Consider the following 19,481-nt stretch of genomic DNA (forward strand, 5'->3'; position numbering starts at 1 on the left):
AAAACTTGTGCAGCTATCAGTCCTTCCTAGGACATTTCTATCTGACACCCAGAGTGCCAAAATAAATGGTAATAATTCTTATAATTTGTTTATACTCTTGAGCATAAGTCTTGTTTGAGCACCACTTTTGATTCTCTGTCCTTTCGTGATTTGTACCAGGTCTGATGCAGTCAAGCATCACACATTAACTTGCATGACATGGTCAGACTCTGGTGTGTCACATTCGATCTCCACACCTCCATGGTATTTCTCTTTTTGTCCATCGCTGTATATGGGGTGCAGTGGAGGAGACTGTGCAGGCCCATGATATTTTGCTGGACCTTCGCAAGTTGCCTATTGCTTTGCTCAGTGATAAAGACAATTAACTCCAACCACATTTCAGATATTTTCCTTTCTCTCTCTCTTTTTTTTTTTTTTCATTCCTAGATTGCTGTAATAGTAATATGCAGAGCATTTCAAACTGTAAGCTAGAAGCTATTATTTTATGTGCTTACCTGGCAGCATACCTTATGTGTGTGTGTTGCCCATACTCACAAGTTTGAATTAATTTATCCTCATGTGAGTTCTGTGAGGTATATCCTGTCATTTTCCATTGTAAAAGTCTGTGAGAAGGGGGTGCAAAGTAATTTTTCCCAAGTTCACAAACATCACCAGCAGAGTAGGAACAGTTCATATGTTTTCTGTAGCAAGCACAAACCATCCTTCTTTTGTTATTGTTGTTTTAAAAAATATTTGTATACTCATTAGTGACAACAAGGAAAAGCATTACAGTCCTTGATGTGGCAGTATCAAATGCAGTTATTTCTCTTACATGCAGTCACTACCTTCTGTTTCATCGGATGCCAAAGAGAATTCTCACTGGAAATTTTGGTACCTGATTTATCTCAGTCTTTTTGCCTTGCCTATATACTAACAAAGTCTAGATACACTTTTGTTGTTTTCACATTTGTGAAAGTACAAGTACCTCTTGTACACACCTTGGAATTCATGAATACAAGTGTATATAATGTGTGTGTGTGTGTATATATATATATATATATATATATGTATATTCTTAAAACCATACCTGTATCTTATTTGTGTAAGATCTGTGCTTTAGATAAACATAAAAGAATAGGAACTTCTATTCCTATTTTCAGCCAGCAGTTCTATAAAACATAATGCTGCTCGAAAGTGAGCACAGGAGCTGATTTCATAAATATTTTCAGACCTGATTTAGAGAGATTGAAACTAAAACCAAAGTAATGTACTATGTAAGTAGAGATTTAAGAATTACTGATATCTTTGGTTCTCAAAGTGCAGTATTTAGATTTTCTTTACTTCTTTGTATTTACCTGCAAAGAAGCAAATTCACATTTTTCCTGTAACAATTGACAAAACCACTGAACCTTTAGGCCCTATCTGAAATTGTAAAGGGAACTAAACCTCTTTATTCTTGTGTAACTCATTAGCTATGATCAGACGATTAGAGCTCATGTTTCAATCTAAAACAATTCAAGTCCCTCATTAACAGGGCTAGATTTCCTTTGATCTAATTACTTAATGTCCCACATATATAGGAAGTTTAGAGATCAACTCTGAGAAATCTCTGCAATAATAGTCACATCTAGAAATGTGAATTTACATAGAGATTTGAGAAATGTTATTTAAAATGCCTTATTTAGTCTGCTGGTGACGCTTGGCCAAATGCTCAATAAAATCACATTGATGATAGCTCGAAAATGAAGATGAAAACAGTTTACTGAGTATGGTTTAATCTTCATTATTATAGGCAAATGGATTGCAAATTTCCATAATTAAACATCCAGTGCACGGGTCAGATTCTCTTATGAAGTTTGATAATTGCTGTTGTTGGGAAAACAGTACAGCAGGGTGTTGCTGTCACATGACAAGCTTATGAGGCTGAGCTAATAGGATGTCCTTTTAAAATGTTCTTCATGTTTTCTGGTTTAGAGGCAGAGTATACCATGATGGAAATTTCACCAAAAGAAAATACTCAATATTTCTCAAACAACACAATCCTGCCTGTTGACCGATCTTCATTCAAATCTGAATCTTCTGCTTCCAAGGAGAAACAATCATGTTGTGGAGGTATAAAGGTAGAGTAAGAGTTTTTGAATATCTAGTAGGGACTTAGAAAACCTCATTTTTATTTTAGTTTAGTTTAGTTTAGTTTAGTTTTGGAATAACCCTTTTTAAGTTGTGATTATGTGTTGGTGAGTCAGTACAAAGCTATTGAAGTTACTTCAAAGCCACAAAAAAATTTACTTCTTATCTGTATTTGCCTAAGTTTTGGCAATATTTAAATATAAAATGTTGGTTGAGGCTTAGGTGTTATGAGATCTTCAATGCTGATCCTGAAAGGTATCATCCTATTTTCCTGAAGTTAAGAACAGAGTATCAGAAGCCAGATACCACAGACAGATGTTAGCACAGATTGCTTTTTTAAGATTGTAGCCATGGTAGTCTTCTGGGCTCTGGAAAATAATATTTGTATTATGGTCTCAACGTTCTGACTGCTATGTTACTATAATTTTCCTGATTTGAATGAGTTCTGCATGAGAGGAATTTGAAACTAAACTGTAGCAGTTTCACTGCTACATTAAACTGTAAAAAAAAATCATTTGCAGATTCTGCCCCAGCTTCCAATAAAGTCACTGAGTTCAACAATAGTTGAACTAAAGCTATATATTATGCAAAGCAGTTAGGATATTGTCAGCTTAATGGTCTAACAACTGATATATATGTATATATATATTAATTATTGAGTATCCTCCTTGATTTTGCCTGCTCCTGTAAAGGCCCAGAATTGGGATCCTGCTTTTAAATAGAGGATGAGTTGTATTAATCAAATTTTTAGCACAATAGTAATTTTATCATTGTTCCTCCATTTGCTGCAATGATAATCCGATTCCCTCATTGAATAAAACTTCAGTCACAGATTAGCCACTCAGGAATCAGCTTATTAGATCCAAAAATAGAAAACCAATAATATTTCAGCTCAGATTTTTTTCTGTGCAGGAAATTTATTTCTGTCCAGGAAACCAAACTAATATGATTAACCTTTAGAATACAAAAACAACATGCGGAGTCAACAAGTGGTTTTTTTTTGCTGTTGCTGTTTGGTTTTGTGTGTGTGTGTGTGTGTGTGTGTGTGCTTTACCAATCAACAGCCTTCACATGAGTTAAAATTGCCCTTATAAACCAAAAAGATGTGGTGAAATATTTTACTTTCCGTTGTTCAAAGATGGCTGAAAAAAGTGAAATCCTATGCAGCTTTCTGTCCCAGCTCTAAATCAGGAGCAACCACCACTGCATGAGGTCTCCATCTCCGTCCTGGGACAGCTCCAAGCACAGTGGAAAAAATATGTGCCAGAGGGAGATGGAGAAGTTTGAAGTTCTACTTTAACCTGTATGATTTTCATGTGGAAAACTGTACTTATTTTCACATTGCTATTTAAAATCCAACAGCATAAATGCAAAGAAAATATAAATTATTATGGCAATCTTTTTACTAGAGAGCTGTTTGAGAACTATCACCATGGAAAATAAAATGAGATCCTATTTACCCACAAGTGCTCCTGAAAGGGAAATAACCAGCTCTTTATAAAGAAAAGCTTGCTGAATGTGATACAAAGATATTTTTGAACCTTGACACAAGAATTGGCATTCAGCATCGATGCCGGTATCACTACCAATGTGCCTTGTCAATTGTGATGTTGTAAGACGTGTTGCACTGGAGGAGGGGAAGTTGTTCCAGGGCTCCAGCTTGCTAAAAGACTGATTGCTCAGAGAGCAGGCCTAAAGAGTAGGGCAAGGGTCTAGGCCTCTCCATATACCAAACATTACTTTGCGTTGTAATTTTGAGTTTAGGCCTTTTAACACTTTTGGCAAAGAGCAGACATACATATTCAGTCAACCCAGCCTGCATCTGAAGGCAGAAGGCAATGTGGTTTCCAAGATCAATTGCATGGTGTGTGAGTATCCCTAGAGTTAGTAAACTTAGTAAAGCTGTGTTTACATTAGGCAATAGCACTGTTGGAGAGGAACAGCTGCAGCTGAGGACCTGCATTCACCCTACATGCACTTCAGGGTGGGGAGTTACATCAGGTTAAATTTAGTTCTGTCACAGAGACTATGAGCCATTAGTTATTTAAATGAATGTAGTGCCCTTTTGGAGTACATCTTCCAGTTAATTTTGTTTGCAATGAATTCAGTCTGCTTGTTTGTAGTAGGAACCAAATGCCTGTGACTATGTTTAAAAATGCCCCCAAACCAACTCCTCTCTCTGCCAAGCCCTACTTAATAATTACCTTTATCGTTATTGCTATGGGAGATTGGGAGGACGCTATATTTATCAGTCCTTCATCAGTAACCTTGGCATCTACCTGAAATTAGCAGTGGTGGATATCAAGATCTGTATAAAATGTTATAACTAATAGTAACTATATAAATAAAAAATCAAGCATATTTCATAGAGTAGGAGAATATTGACATGTTTGTCAGCAAAAAGAAGTGGGAAAGAAGTGGAAATGTAGAATGGTTTAGAAATAATTAATGAAGTGAAGCATTCTGTACTGCCTGATATTAATCACTGTCACTTTCTTTCACAGATATTTCTTGGTGCATTATCTTTTGTTTATTTTGCTAAAGCACTGTCAGGAAGTTATCTAAAAAGTACTATCACACAAATAGAAAGAAGATTTGATATCCCTTCCTCTTTGGTTGGCGTTATTGATGGCAGTTTTGAAATTGGTATGTGCTGTATAAATCCATTTTTGTTTCCAGGAAAAAGAAAGAAAACAAATAGTGATGAAATTTGTCATGAATTGTATGAATCTCCTAGGACTACCGAGCAAGGTTCACCTGAGAATTATATGACTGTCAATACGATTACATTGGATAGGATAGGGTTGCTAACATAAGCAATCCAACATAGTCCTAAATATTTTGTAACTTGATAAGCTTAGCTGGTGGTTAATATACATTTTAACTCTTGAACGAGTATTAAATTGCTTTCAAAGATTCTAGTTTTCTCTCTCCTCTTGTAGAAGTACAAAACTCTAACTGTAATCTATGTTCATTGTACAGTCTTATACTAAGGTTTCCAGTGTGACATCATCTCTTGCTGTTTCAGATTACTGGATTTATCTCTTGGCTGTTCAATGGACTGTGATATTCATGGGAATGAAATCTTAGCTTGTGTATAAAGGTTTGCTGCACTCTATCATCTGACATAATCCCTCTTGTCTTTTCCAGTTGCTTTTCCAAAAGTTTATGGTTTTCTTATCATGGAAGATAAGAAAGATAAGGAAGATATTGGGCTCCTTTAAGGATGCCTGGAAAGAGGCTGAAGCACCAAACCCATGCAATCAGCCCTCTCCTTCTGAAATGGCTGTATATGCTCCACACTAGGAATTCTTTTGCTGGGGGATGTCTTATCAAAAAGCTGTAAAACTTAGTTTTCCTTTTGTACTTTCAAAGGGAACCTCCTAACCATAATTCTTGTAAGCTACTTTGGAGCGAAGCTTCACAGGCCAAGAATAATTGGAGCAGGCTGCTTAATTATGTCAGCGGGAACATTCCTAATTGCAATGCCCCAGTTCTTCATGGGACGGTAAGTGCAAAGTGATCAGTATTTTCCAGCTGGGCTATGCACACTGCATGTTAGCTCACTGAGATGTTTAGGCATTAATCGTGAAAAGGCCCATAGAAATAGGCATATGCAGATGTGGTTACTCAATTTAATATGCATTACAAAGACAAATTTTATTACAGCAGAGTTAATAATTTAACGTATGTTTTTTTCAGCTTTATTCAATGTATCATTTTATTAGTCTATGATCTCAGTTGATCGACCATGTTTTGACATGGCTTAAGAATTGTTGAAGCTTTGATGAAGTGATGACTAACATCAGGAAGACAGTGTTAAACACAAGCCACAGGATGCTCTCACTGTCTGATAATTTCTTAGTACAGATTCACATATCATAACCAAGCAAACTGCCTGATAAACTGAAATGCATCACTTTGACAGAGAGAGAACCAAAAGGATAATTTTCATGTACTACCACGGTATGAACCAAGTGCCATTTATTTCCTGCAAACCAAAAGGAACTCCGGCAACACTGGATGCAGATGAAATCTATATTATGTGCTGTATTCAAGTGCTCTCTTCCATGATAGCAACAGATTTATTTATTTTTTTTCTAAGTTGGGAGAGTAAAAAATAACTTCTGTTTATAAACAGATATCGGTATGAAAGATTTCCTTCTACCATGAATTCAACTGTTAGCATCTCTCCATGCTTGCAGGATAAAAGCCAAACTCCACTCTCAGCCTTGGAAAAATCTCAAGCCAAAATAAATGCAGGTGAGAGCAATCTCTTTTGCATATTGCGATAAGCACAATAAAACATATTAAAAGGCTTTCAAGCTCTAAAGCAATAGTTTATTAGAATGCAAGAAAAAATAAATGGGAAACAAAGATCTTCCCCAGAGAAAATCCAGATCTACCTGATGAAACAAATGTATTGAAAGTAAATTAATAACTGCCGCTGCATACTGCTAAGATGTCTTTTCAGGCTGACACCTTTCCTTCAGCCTTGCTGCTTTCTCCAACACCTTTCTGCAGCTTCATGGCTTGTAGAAACACCAGATGATCTCCCACGGTGGCATAGGAAACTTCTGGTCTTCCCTCTGTCATGAGATGTGCCTTTGGGTCTTCATCCCACTGGAAACAGCCACTTGCATCTCCCAGACTGCAGACACAGCTGCTCATTTCCTTCCCTGCCTGCCCATCCCTCTGGGCTTATTGAGCTAGCTCCTCACGGGTGCCCACCTGAGCTGAAGGGCAGCAACTTATTGGAGCTGAGACAGCCTTCCTCCCGGATGTCTGGGCATGACATCCATACAGGCTGAATTTATAGACTAAGCTACGGAAGAGCAAATCAGACCCTCTCTGGACCACAAAATGTGTGTATGTGTTTTGATTGTTGGACCTGGATTAGATGTGGTTTGTAGCACTTGTTATCATCAGTGTTTCCCAACTTTTTCCATTACAAAATCCCAGTTTTGGTTAAAAGCAAGTGCAAGAGGTTTCTAAAATGGGATGTAGTAAGAAATTTTTAAAACTGGATGACTTTTAATATCTTTTACAATTTGCTTGAAGCAGTTCATACTAAGTGTGTGTCCACCTCAATCTGGTTGGGTTAAAACTGCCACCACAACCATGGCCACCACAACAAAATGCTCCGAAACATTTTTCTTAATAATCACTGCTTTTCCTACACTAGAAGTATTGTGCATTCAGTGTCCAAATGCTGTGGAAAAACACATAATTGTTGTCTCTCTTGTGATGTATCCAGGATGTGAAAAAGAAGCAGGCTCTTCTATGTGGATCTATGTTTTACTGGGAAATCTTCTACGTGGAATAGGTGAAACTCCTATCCAGCCTTTGGGAATTACATACATTGATGATTATGCCATTGAAGAGGATGCTGCCTTATACATTGGTAGAGTAAATAAATCACTGTTTTGTTTTGTTTTTTCTTAATGGATTTTTCCCTAGAGGAAACAGAGTAATTTTGGCTAATGGAATGAGTGTTGTTGAATTAACTTGCCCTGATTGTTTTGCTTGCATTATTTCCAATATTAAAGTTTATTTAACAATCATGTACACTCAAGGGACCAAGTTCCCTTTTAATCATACTAGCACAGTTCCATTATCTTAATTTGAGGAAAGAATTTGGCCTTAGGTTCCTGCTGTTACCTTAATCTTCCTAATTCTTCTGGATGTGGACTGCTGTGCCTCTGTGCACATTCAGTTCTCTGGAAGGTGATAAAAAAAGATGTACTCTTTTAAGCATTTTAAATAGAATTTCATCAGGCACTCAAAACTTGACCCCCAGAATGAGGTAGGATTACAACCAATAGTGACTGAGGCTTGAAGAAGTTTTTGTCAGTGTTTCTTTGTTGTGTTCATTGTGTGATGAGCTCTGCACTTTCACTTTTACCTGAAGTATCACCAGAAAGTCCTTGTCCATCAGCACCTTGTTTCAGAAAGTTTACAGTCTAGGAAAAACTCAGAATTTCTGTGTAAAAGATTAATTCCTACCAGATTTCCAAATCAAAATTGAAAATTTAGAATATGTGGAAATTTAGGCTGGAAATGCATTAACATGTATTGAAGTGTGTTAGTACTGGGTACCAAACCAAAGTGATTTTTCAGCCTGTTCTGGGTCCACCACAACCTAATATAGCCAGCTAAAGTGTTTATAGTGGTTATAGATTGGTATTATTATTGAGTTTAGGCCGTTAAGTTCCCTGCTTTTTTCCTTGTTCTGACTTTCATTCTTTAATCGGATGATAACAAGGGAAAAAAAAGAAAGTGTTTGGTTTTTTTTTTGTTTTTTTTTTTTCTTGTAAAAGTTCTAACTTGAGTAACTAACATGCCTGAGATAAAACTTTGGCTCATCATTTTAAGACTGTCCCACTTGTTACCTACCACATTGTGCTTTGTTTTTATGTGCAGCAAGAACAAATGTTCGTTTTCACTCAGAAAAATAACAGTCCCCTGGTTTCTATTACAGGCTGCGTACAGACACTTGCAATCATAGGTCCAATATTTGGCTTTCTTCTTGGATCCCTATGTGCCAAACTTTATGTTGACATTGGCTTTGTAGATCTTGGTAAGTCAGAAAACCCAGATTTAAAAAAAAAATAATAATAAAAAAAAAATCAGTCAGACTCCAATATACCTATTTTAGGCATGTATTTTAGACAAAGAAATATCTATCTAGTTTCTAGGGGTAAGGGAAAAGTGGGTACTTTATAAGGTAAAATGGATGAGAGCAAATCAGCGCCTCCCACAGAAAAGTCTAGCAACAAGGACAGGTGTGGAAGAAGTAGGAGGTCTGACTCTCCTTCAGCCCAGAAGATCCACAGGTGGTGACCCCCAGGAGACGCCCTGATGAGGAGGCTCTGGAGAGACAATAGGCACCAGGAGAAGGCAGGACTGTGGCTCAGGATCCTGCCAAGAGCTGTCCACATTCATTTTGTAACAGACCACCATTGCTGAGAAAATAGGTCTCTCACAATGAGTACCAGAGCTCATGATTGCCTTCCTCTTCACACAACTCTTTCCTCCTGGTGACTCTTATGTAGAACAACCCAGGTGGGAGTAGGAGTGTGGTCACCCAGAGCACTCCATGGCCTGGTCATTGCAGCCTCTCTGGGGGTGTGTGAGCAGCATGGTCTGGGACCCCATGGCATCAGGAACAGGCCACCGATGTGTCACAGGAATCATCAAGTCCTTATCACCTCTCTGCAATCACTCAAGCACTCTTGTTACACCCATAGACACATCACACACCTAAATCTAGAGGCAGGCGAACAGACTCCTCTGGAGACACTCCCTGCAAAACCACCTTCCTAGTTATCAGAAAACATTCCCTAAAATTATTATTTATTTTTTTTTTACTTTCTCCAGACAGCTTAACAATAACTCACAAGGATGTGCAGTGGGTGGGAGCCTGGTGGCTGGGTTACTTAATAGCAGGTGCGATCAGTGTTGTGGCTGGCATCCCTTTCTGGTTCCTGCCCAAACACCTCCCAAAACCAGAGGGCAGAAAGGATTCCAGTACCTCTTCTGAGCAGTCGAAGTTCATCACTGAGGATAACAAGGAACAACACAAATCTTGTCATCAACAAGTGAAGATTGGTGAGATGGCAAAAGGCAAGTCACTAGAGCTTCTGTCCTCACTGTTGGGTCTTTCTCTCACTAAATTTTATGCTGTTTAGTGGCCTCAACATTATTTTTTCCCTTGGGTGTCATTCTCCACATAATTAATATTCACAAAAAGGGTCTCAATTGTTCTCTAGACCTGCTGTTGCACAACAAATTTCTTCACTTTCAAATTTTTGAATTATGCTATTGATGCACCAAATCTCATGAAACTCAGCAAAAATATTCATAGAGCTGAGCTGTTGCAGATGTGGGACATCATAAAGTAACAATCTCAATTTCTGCTAAATCTCCTTTTTCTTTATGGTTATCCATTTACGGAATACATACAATAGCTGATCAGAATAAGGATGGGCACAAACCAGACACTGTTTTAGGAGACTATTGTTATTTTAACAAAAGCTGTTTTACAAAAATGAATTTCCTTGGTCTTATTTTGCCAAAACTATTTTCCCTCAATACTTGAAATCACAACTCAATATATCTGTGCTTACTGTCAGCTGTGCATCGGAACCTCCACTCCCAAATTAAGCTAAAGGATGCTGTGGCTGTTGAGGGGCCAATGAAACAACTCTGCCTGTTTTCTGAGCAAAAGAAAGTACCTATAACAAGATGGATGTTCTAGAAAATTGATTCTTAGTATTTTGGTCCACCATTCCCCCCATCTAGAAACGCAACTCTTACAAGAATCACAGGACTTTGCTTATTCTCTCTGAAATATCCTGCAGTCCTCCTCTGGAAGGTTACAAAATATTATTCACAGCAGTTATTCTCTCTCTGGCCTGGTTGTCATTTCTGCTGTTTTGTCTTGCAGACTTCTTGCCATCACTGAAGAACCTCTTTGGGAATCCAGTTTACATTCTGTATTTGTGTGCAAGTATCCTTCACTTCAATTCTTTAATTGGCATGGTGACATATAAGCCAAAATATATTGAGCAACAGTATGGGCAAACATCTTCAAAAACTAATTTTGTTATAGGTAATGCTATATCTGCTTCTTGATACCCTAAAAATGGACATTTTAGGAGTGGTGTATACATACACACAGGGAAAAGTGCTTTTGAGGCTATGTTTATTCTTCTCCTTCTTTATCTGGCTTTTAAGTAGTAGCTTATAGAATGTAAGTTATTTCATTTCTGCTTTAGCACTTTTTCGCTCTGAGTTTATCTATGCAAGTGTTACTGTAAAAGATTGCACAACTTGATACTTTATTTACCATTCTACTGGAAATTTGAAATGTCTGTACATCACAAGAGAAAAAAATTGAAAAGAAAATTCATTTTAAAATACTTGACATAAATTTGTCATCAGACAGATCTGTTTCCTTCCTGGCTCCCCATTTATTTCAACGAAATGAAGATCAACTCAGTGCATGCTAAAGGACTGACCATAAGGTAGCTGTGATATTGACAGTGATTTCTTACTTTCTGAAGAGGTTGGTGTTAAATAAAAGGAAGTTAAAGTCATATTAGTGATCACATAATACATGCGTTAAAAGATTAACATTATCTCAGTGCAATGCTGGTAAAAGAAAAACAGATATTTCTGAATTAACTTTATCTAAGATCCTGTTCCTATTGGAAGTTGATCTCCCAAAACCCCCACGTGGCACAAGAGTGAGAGATGCTGCTTCTGCCAGCATTACTGAGCTTCTGCTCTGCCAGACCCATAGGAGGAAGGTACCTCTCTCAATTAATTGCAGAATCAGCTTTGGGCATTGAGGTGGCCATTTGTTGAGGATGCCTTCAGGATGGTGAACTTCACCACCCAGTTGTTGAACCTACAAGCTTGGATTCAGTTTCTGAGGCCCAGTGATTCAATAGCATTAGACAGCAAAGAGGTTTACATCTATCCAAAATGGAGGGAACTGCTGTGTTTCAGAGCAGCATTAGTTGCGAGGCAACGCAGGTATATATGTGCAGAAAAGCTGTAGTGATCCATTGTGCTATGTTAATTCTTTAAAGATAGAGGCTGGAATTTCCTGGCACAGCACCCCTAAAAGCAAGGAGAAATCTTCAAGCATAGGCAATGGCCAGAAAAAGTCCTGAAAACAATCCCTACATTCAGTACAGTACTTCTCATTGTATTTACAGATTTTCTGGAGCTAAGCTTTCAGGTATGTGCAAACTGAGTGAGGATTAAGATCCATCTGATTTCACAAGCATAGGGACTATATCCAACAGGGAATGTATGATGGCTTGGCTAGGGAAGGGTTCTGGCTGAGTGACCATCCCTGCAACAAGGGTTTTTTCCTTCCTCCCTTTCCTTTCTTTTTCAATCTGTTCTTGCTAAGAAAGCTGAGAGCTTGCTAGTACTATAAGTGCCTATTTCCCCTCCCCTTCATTTTTTCTTTTTGTTTTTGCAATTTTTATCACTATCTATTTGATGAATATCAGAACTGTCAGAGCAATTTGAAGCACTGTAACAAAACCAAAAACCTGCTGGGGGCTCGAAGAGGGCATTTTTTGTTAGTCACAAATGAAGGAACATACCAGAAAGTAAAAGGGTACCTGCTGTGTTTGTATGGCTTTCTTTAAATATATACACAGTGTTGCTTTCCATGAAGCCAGTGACAAGCAGTAGAGCGATCTGTAAGGCTATGAAACAGATGTATGGATAAAAGGGGTGCATATGAATGGGCAAGCAGGGTGTGTGTACTTTCTGATGTACACAGCTCTCACAATCAGTCAGAGTCTTCTCTTACAAGCAAAAGAGGGCAGGAAAAGCTGCAGCATCAAAGTGTTTGGATAGGGCACCCACATGCAGTTATCTAGTGACTCTTCATTTACATATGCTGCACTTTGAATGCCACTCCTGAAATCCCCTGAAGTATAATTTCCACGTGCGTGCAGATGAAAAATGATGCTCTTGAAATCTTGCTCATTGAAAAATGCTGGTGTCTTGAAACTTAGCAGTAACAGAACAAGGCTCCCATGCTTGCCAAGGTACTGACTTATGGTTTTGCTAGATGGAAAAAGGCTTTTCCTAACATCAAGCATACATTTCTTCTAAGCACTGTTTTTTCCATGTGTGCAGATGGATCAAACACTGGCTTGAGAGAGAAATTCAAGGGATCCCTGTGCACTTCCTAGCAGGGAGATTAGAGTCCTGTGTCATGATCTTGTGTATTACATCAAGTCATGTTAAATCATGTTTCAAAACCTCTGGCCCCCTGAGGAAAAAAATAAAAAATCATCAACTTCATTTGCTATTTGAATGCATTTATGCTTTTGTACTTGCTTTTGTTTTGTATGCTTACTCAACTCAGCACCAGTAGGTGTCAGCATGAATTAAAAGCTGCAAAAGGCATACATATCCCCGTGCAAGTGGAATTTAATGTGCTTGACTGTGTTCTTCTTTTACAGTGCTCTCTATTTATATCTTTTTTACATGTACTTGAAGAGACTTTTTTTCGGTCTTGTCCATGTCTATCAATATGGACACTGCTTTGAGCCGAACTGTTCCAGTAAGGATTAATGGTCACCCTATTTTATGTATTCACTGCCTTTTCGCGTATTTCCTTGAAGCCTGTTACAAGAAGACTGCCCAGAGGGTGAATGTATATTTTTGCTGTGGCAACACTCACCCAAGGGAACATTTCAACAAACCTGGAGGAATACACTAAAAGTCCTGTGTATGGAGAAGATGGTATATTGCTGGCTCTCTCCCTCTTGGGAGATCTCCCTAGGAGATCATTGGTTTCATGGTTCAGTAAAAACAGAAAAAGTAGGTCTTTCTCCAGATGCGCTAACACTAGGTAGAACTGAATTCCCACTAGGAATGAGGAGTTTGGGCTCCTCCTGCCAGTGGATGAGGGAAGAGAAGCTGACCTCCTCAGAGTGGGACAGCTCCAGAGCATGGCCCTTGCTGCTCCTGCTATTGCTCCATAGTGAAGGACTCAGATGGGGCCCCAGGGAGGATCTGTGCCTCAAGGAACTGTGGCTGTCTTGGCTGCCCTCAGCAGCATGATGTCCCCAGACAACTTCTCTGAGCCCGGAGCACCTCTCATGAGAAATGACACTAAGAATATTGGAATTAACACTACATGATACATCCACTGACAAACTAGCAATGCAGAAAAGAAAGTAGAAGATCATTGCCTAGACCTTATATAAAATAGGATCAATAATAATCTGTCTCTCAAAGAACTGGCAAAGCTGCATTTCCCTAGGAACAAGTTAAAAGCAGTCCCAGCATGTTCGCAGGAACAATCCAAATCTGAACAATAAATAAATAAATAAATGGCCCAGCTTGAACATGTGTAATATTTTGCTTCTTCATGTTACCACTGCTGCTGTTTTTGTGGCTGAGGAAGACAGTCCTTAGAGATGGGATATTCACTAATACAGATTCTTTCTGTTTAATTTCAGGTCTTATCAACATTCCTGCTGTGGCCTTTGGCATATTCTCTGGGGGACTGATCATGAAGAAATTCAGAATCAGTGTTTTAGGGGCTGCAAAACTCTCCCTGGGATCATCTTTCTTTGGTTACCTGCTGCTCCTCTCTTTATTTGCGATGGGCTGTGAGAACTCAGATGTGGCCGGACTGACTGTGTCCTACCATGGGTATGCTGGGAAGAGCAAACTTCAGCATAAAGTGCTACTGAGAAGCAAACTCCTTGGTCATTGTATTCCACAAAGTATATATTGTTGAAAAAAGAATGACTGACCTAAATATGCTTCCCAGAAATGTGATTCAAAATGGAGGAAACTATTCCATCTATTCCATTGGGCATTGTGTCAGAACCCGTTTGTAATTGCTGCCTTCAACTCAGAGAGTTTTATGCCACAAGTGCAGATTATTTTTCTGATTACTTTTTAATTATTATTGCCATGGGACTCATCCTTTCAAGCTAGAGATTCCTGGAAACATGAGGAGCTCAGCAGGGGAGTGAGATTCAATTAATTGTTCCTTGCTTTTGCATGCTGCTGAACAACCCATGATGTTTAATAGCCTCCAAACTTAAGTATTCATGAATTAACTGTGACATTATCTATGACATACACCTGAGGCTAGCCCTCCTATTACAGCCCCAGCAGCTGCTTGGCTGCTGAGCTCAGCAGCAGCTGGCTAAAGGTGCAGATAAAACTGTCCTGCAATGTAACAGCTCCATTGGATAAATACCATTGGATATCCATTGGATAAATACCATTCTGATTGTTTCCCCATCAACTTTTGCAGTGATGTAAGAGTAACTCACTCCCCTCTTTGGCTCTGGAATAATCAAGCTTTTTTTTTTCTTTTTCTTTTTTTTTTTTTCCCCCACCAGTTTTTTTGTTATAAATGCATCAAGCCTCAGAAAATCAGAAAACTGCAATCTTATAAAATATGAGAAAATGCATGAATAGAAATTGTTAGCTGTCCGCCCTTAACAGAGTAATTACCATCTCACAGTAGACATGTGATATTGAAATAGTCATGTGAGGAAATCCTTTTGATCACTGAGAAAGAAGAATTTACCCTCCTGTGTGGATAAGAAGAGACAACACTGTAATGGGCTAAAGACACAAGGCCTGGCCAGGTGCACCTGGCAGAAAGCAAAACTTATGAGTTGATAATGATTTCTTCCACATCTGCCAGAAAACATCATCATGATTCCTTTTTTCCACAGAACCAAGCAGATGTCTGGATATGAGCAAGGCCTGTTCTCAGACTGCAACTCAGACTGCATGTGCTCCCAAAATGACTGGGATCCCATCTGTGGGGAAAATGGCATTACCTATGTTTCTGCTTGTCTCGCTGGCTGTCAGGCATCCAACGGAAGTGGGAAAAACACTGTGAGAGCTTTTCATTTCTATATGTGATGTGGTAACTTTCCTATTATAACTAATTCTGTCAGAGTGAGCAAACTAAAATTGAGTAAGGCACATCCCATCCAGACATAAACTCCTGAGGTTTTTAGCAATCTATCATCCATGTTCAAAACTCTCTCAACTACTGTTTCCTGTAGAAATCCCAAGCGGAGAATGTAGGAGGCTTTTTTAGCTGTTGGCTACCAAAAACACATACAAAAAAAAAATCTAAATACATTCATCAAATGTAGTATTTCTTTATATATAAAATTCTCCTTCCTGTTGAAAAATCTTTTCCAGTTTGGATTTAAATTTTTGGCTAACTGGAAAAGTATGATGTGCGGTTCCCAAGCATTCGCTTCCCTGCTGCTTTGGCTATCATACAGTTTCACCTGCTGTTTTCCAGGTATTTTTTAACTGCAGCTGTGTAGGAATTTTAGAATCTCCTTCAAGAAGCTCCTCAGCTGTGATGGGACCATGTCAAAAAGGAAATGAGTGTCCAAAAATGTTTCTGTATTTCCTGGTAACATCAGTTATTACTTCATATACTTTGTCAATAGGTGGCACACCTGGATACATGCTTCTTCTAAGGTAAGCAATCATTATTTCTGCTAGCATGTTTTCAGGGTGTTTTGATACTGTACCTACTTCCATTTGCTAGTAGAGTGAAATGTTTTCAGCTATGTGAAGTGGCTTTTAAATTATTTTTTCACTTATCAACAGGCATCCTCATAATTTGACAATGAGTTTTCTACCATTGATACAACGTGACTACGATTATCTCTGCCTGCTATACATTTCTAGTTTTAAAGGTGATATAGGAGGCCTAGCTGTCATTTCATATATATCAAGTTCCACTTCCCTTAATGCCTTTTACATTACCAGAATAGTGTTATATGACTGCTGCATGAATGGAAAGTAGCTCTCTAGTATACTCATAGGTAGCTGGTTTTCCTGATTTGCTATGGATTTCAACATACAAGGTAGAAAGAGATGACTTAACCCAAACCTTCCATATACACTCACCTCTCCCTCTCAAGTCTGTAGTATTATTCCACATAATTATGTCCCAGATTTGTATCTAAAATAAATAAATAAATAAATAAACGTATCTATCTGTTTCTGCTGTAACATTCACAGCTTTATTAAAAGTTATTCCCAAAGGATTGTTCCACTACGTACTTATCTGCTGGATCTATTTGCCCATCACAAAGTATAAACTTTTAAACTAATTTCAGAAAGTGCAAAATAAATATAATACTTCCAGTGATTAATCTGGATTTTTGTCAGCTTCTTGCAAATTTTGGATTTTAAGTACTGCTCTGCTATGTCTTGGAAAGCTTTCTTTCTCAGTTTCTTTCTCCAAATTATTTCCAGATGGGCATGTTCTACTTCTCAAACAAAACAACAGTAAATACTCTCTAAATAAGCTTTATTGTCATTGTGCTTTCTTACCCCAAAATTTTCTTTGCTTTTGAATTAAATTTTCTGGAACTGTCTCAGTGCCAGTGTCTTTATGACTGCATGGTAAAAGATAGTGCTAAAACTGGCTGAATATAGACTATATGGAAAGAACTAAATAAAGACATAATAAATAAATATAAATAAATATTAAATAATAAATAAATAAAATAAAAATAAATAAATAAATAAATAAAAATATATAGATAATAAATAAATAAATAAATTCAGCTGTGATTCCAGCACAACCCTTGAGCCAGAAGCAATATTCACACAGAGACTTACAGAAATGGTTGAAGTGAGGATGTTTTTCCACTGCCCTCCACAAACACCACCAGTAAGGTTTATGCTTTAAACCTATACACTGCACAGCTTTCCCCACCCACCGTGGAGCATGTTGCATTGAGTACTGCAAAAACACATGGTGTCTCTCCAAGGAGTAACAGCAGGAAGAATAATCATGTTAAAATCCAGTTGAGACTTTGTATACTGAAGCTTATACACCATTGAAAACTATGCACCAAGAGGAGGATGCTTAGCAAGTTGAGAGCTTGTGGTTGCTCCTAGCCCAGCGGGAATTTTTGTTGTATAAAAGAGGTCAGGGATTCAGTTTCTTTCCCATTTCTCCCCACATGACGTTTACCTTCTATGAATAAAACACGTTGCTGGGAATGTACAGCTGTGGTATCACAAAGGGCCTTGGCACTATTGTTGTCGTGATCAACCTCCAGCTCTCTGTCTTGTCTCCACTGCAGAAATGTATGGGAGGAAATGCTCATAGCTGAAGACTTGTGAGCTTAAATCACACAGAGTTGCCTGCACTTAACTACTTGCTCCCAGGGGACTGACTGCCTAATGGATGTATTTAGAAAAGTTTAGAGAGATTTTTCAATAGCAATCCAAAACATTTTGTTATATGAAAGGTGCAAACCAGCTTTAGTAGTTCTGCTCCAGTAGTCTTTATTTCTGTTGAAATTCATTTTACTTTGAGAGCCACTTAATTGAAACTGAGAAGTTATGTGTTTTTCTGCTGGATTAAAGGCATCAGAATCTGATGAGCAGCTAACTAAAATACGTTTCCGTAAGTTCAATCCACTTTTTTTTTCTTCTTTTTATTGTTCTCTGCAAATGACCTGTGGGCATAAATCCATTTTAAGCTCATGCTTGCTTTCCTGAAGTCCATCACTGACTGGCTTTCCCTGAAAATCTGTCTGAGCTGTGTGAAAGTGTGCTTCTCTTCCCTAAAAGAAAACTCTGAAAACAAATAGTGCCAAGGTCTAATTGCAGACTTCATTTAAGTTAATTTTTGCCAGTTATCTGTTTGTAAAATTGTTCCATATTGTCAGATCTGATAAAATTCCATAACTTGAGCAATTTGCTAATTTGAGATGAGCAGATATTGTTGCACCTGCCATGGAGCAAAATACAGTTAAATCCCTCAAATTCTGTAAGATTTAGTGGCATATACTTTAGGGGTTTACATGACTGGAATCAGTGAAATACACTTGCAGCGAGTGACAGCCATTTTCTGAAATGTCTTTTTAGTGGCATTAAGCTAATTACAATTGCCAAGGAGCCTGGGAAAGACCTTAAGTTTTTGAGGGAAAAAAAAAAAAAAACGAATTCAGATAGCTGTTGATTAAGCACAAGCTATTAATAGAAGGTGATTAGGCAGTGAAAATGGAGTCTCAGATCTCCCTGAAAGGTTTGGCTCTCACTTAGGGTCTCGAAGAATTACAGTTTCTGTGGAAAGGTATTACAAATGCTTGAACATTCATCTTTTTCCATCTGGGAAAAAAAAAAAAAGAATATAAAATCTACAAAACACATAACAAATCTATGTTTTGGTTTTATTTTCCAGTTTTTCCTTTCTATGCTCTCACACTTGGTTAAAAGGGCTTCTAGACAGAGGCTTGCTTGTGTAGCATGGCCATGTGTAGCATGGCAGAGACACCATGGAAGGTGTCTCTGCCCATGGCAGAGGGGTTGGAATTAGATGATCTTTAAGGTTCCTTCCAACCCAAACCATTCTGTGACACTATTATTCTATGATCAGGTAAGAGGGCAAAACACTGTTCTTCCAGATCAGTATCATATTACATTCATTTCTGCATAGATGGTGGTGCCGGTGTAAACCATGATGTAGCAGACTGCATGATGATAATCCATAACAGGATATTGGAGAACAAAGCACTTGGGTTACAAAATGAGAGGCACGCAATTATTTTTTGACTGTCAGTACTTTGGTGTCGTTTTCCATACATGTTGTTCTTGTCCTTTTGCTTTTTTACTAAATCAATGGAGGATAACCTGAATATTACTTACAGTATGGGTTCTTACTGCTGTCCAGGCAGCTACATTGGGAAATAACAAAACATTACTGTTGGGAAACAAAAGAGCAAGTTCTGCAATGACTTTATTAACATTAAGGGGTGTTCCCAATTACATGAATTTCTGAGTCTATCCTGTTTCAGAGCACATAG

The 19,481-nt window shown here is 38.1% G+C and overlaps 1 protein-coding gene across 6 annotated transcripts in view; it reads left to right on the plus strand.

Moving 5' to 3' along the window:
- The window catches only part of SLCO1C1 (solute carrier organic anion transporter family member 1C1), a 30,346-nt gene that overhangs the window by 6,042 nt on the left and 4,823 nt on the right, over positions 1–19,481 (plus strand). For 3 of the 6 annotated variants that reach the window (XM_072040719.1, XM_005017066.6, XM_072040717.1), the window contains exons 2-12: positions 1,954–2,099; positions 4,614–4,755; positions 5,485–5,617; positions 6,251–6,372; positions 7,367–7,513; positions 8,591–8,689; positions 9,490–9,735; positions 10,559–10,723; positions 14,115–14,310; positions 15,357–15,522; positions 15,944–16,128. In XM_072040719.1, the coding sequence (XP_071896820.1) occupies positions 1,968–2,099; positions 4,614–4,755; positions 5,485–5,617; positions 6,251–6,372; positions 7,367–7,513; positions 8,591–8,689; positions 9,490–9,735; positions 10,559–10,723; positions 14,115–14,310; positions 15,357–15,522; positions 15,944–16,128 (1,733 nt within the window). In that variant the 5' untranslated portion in view covers positions 1,954–1,967. Of the gene's footprint in view, positions 1–1,953; positions 2,100–4,613; positions 4,756–5,484; positions 5,618–6,250; positions 6,373–7,366; positions 7,514–8,590; positions 8,690–9,489; positions 9,736–10,558; positions 10,724–14,114; positions 14,311–15,356; positions 15,523–15,943; positions 16,129–19,481 lie in introns of those variants that run through there. The other 3 variants (XM_072040733.1, XM_072040726.1, XM_072040731.1) reach the window with 3 other exon arrangements.

This window comes from Anas platyrhynchos, chromosome 1, assembly GCF_047663525.1.
Source record: "Anas platyrhynchos isolate ZD024472 breed Pekin duck chromosome 1, IASCAAS_PekinDuck_T2T, whole genome shotgun sequence".
Taxonomy (NCBI): Eukaryota; Metazoa; Chordata; class Aves; order Anseriformes; family Anatidae; genus Anas; species Anas platyrhynchos.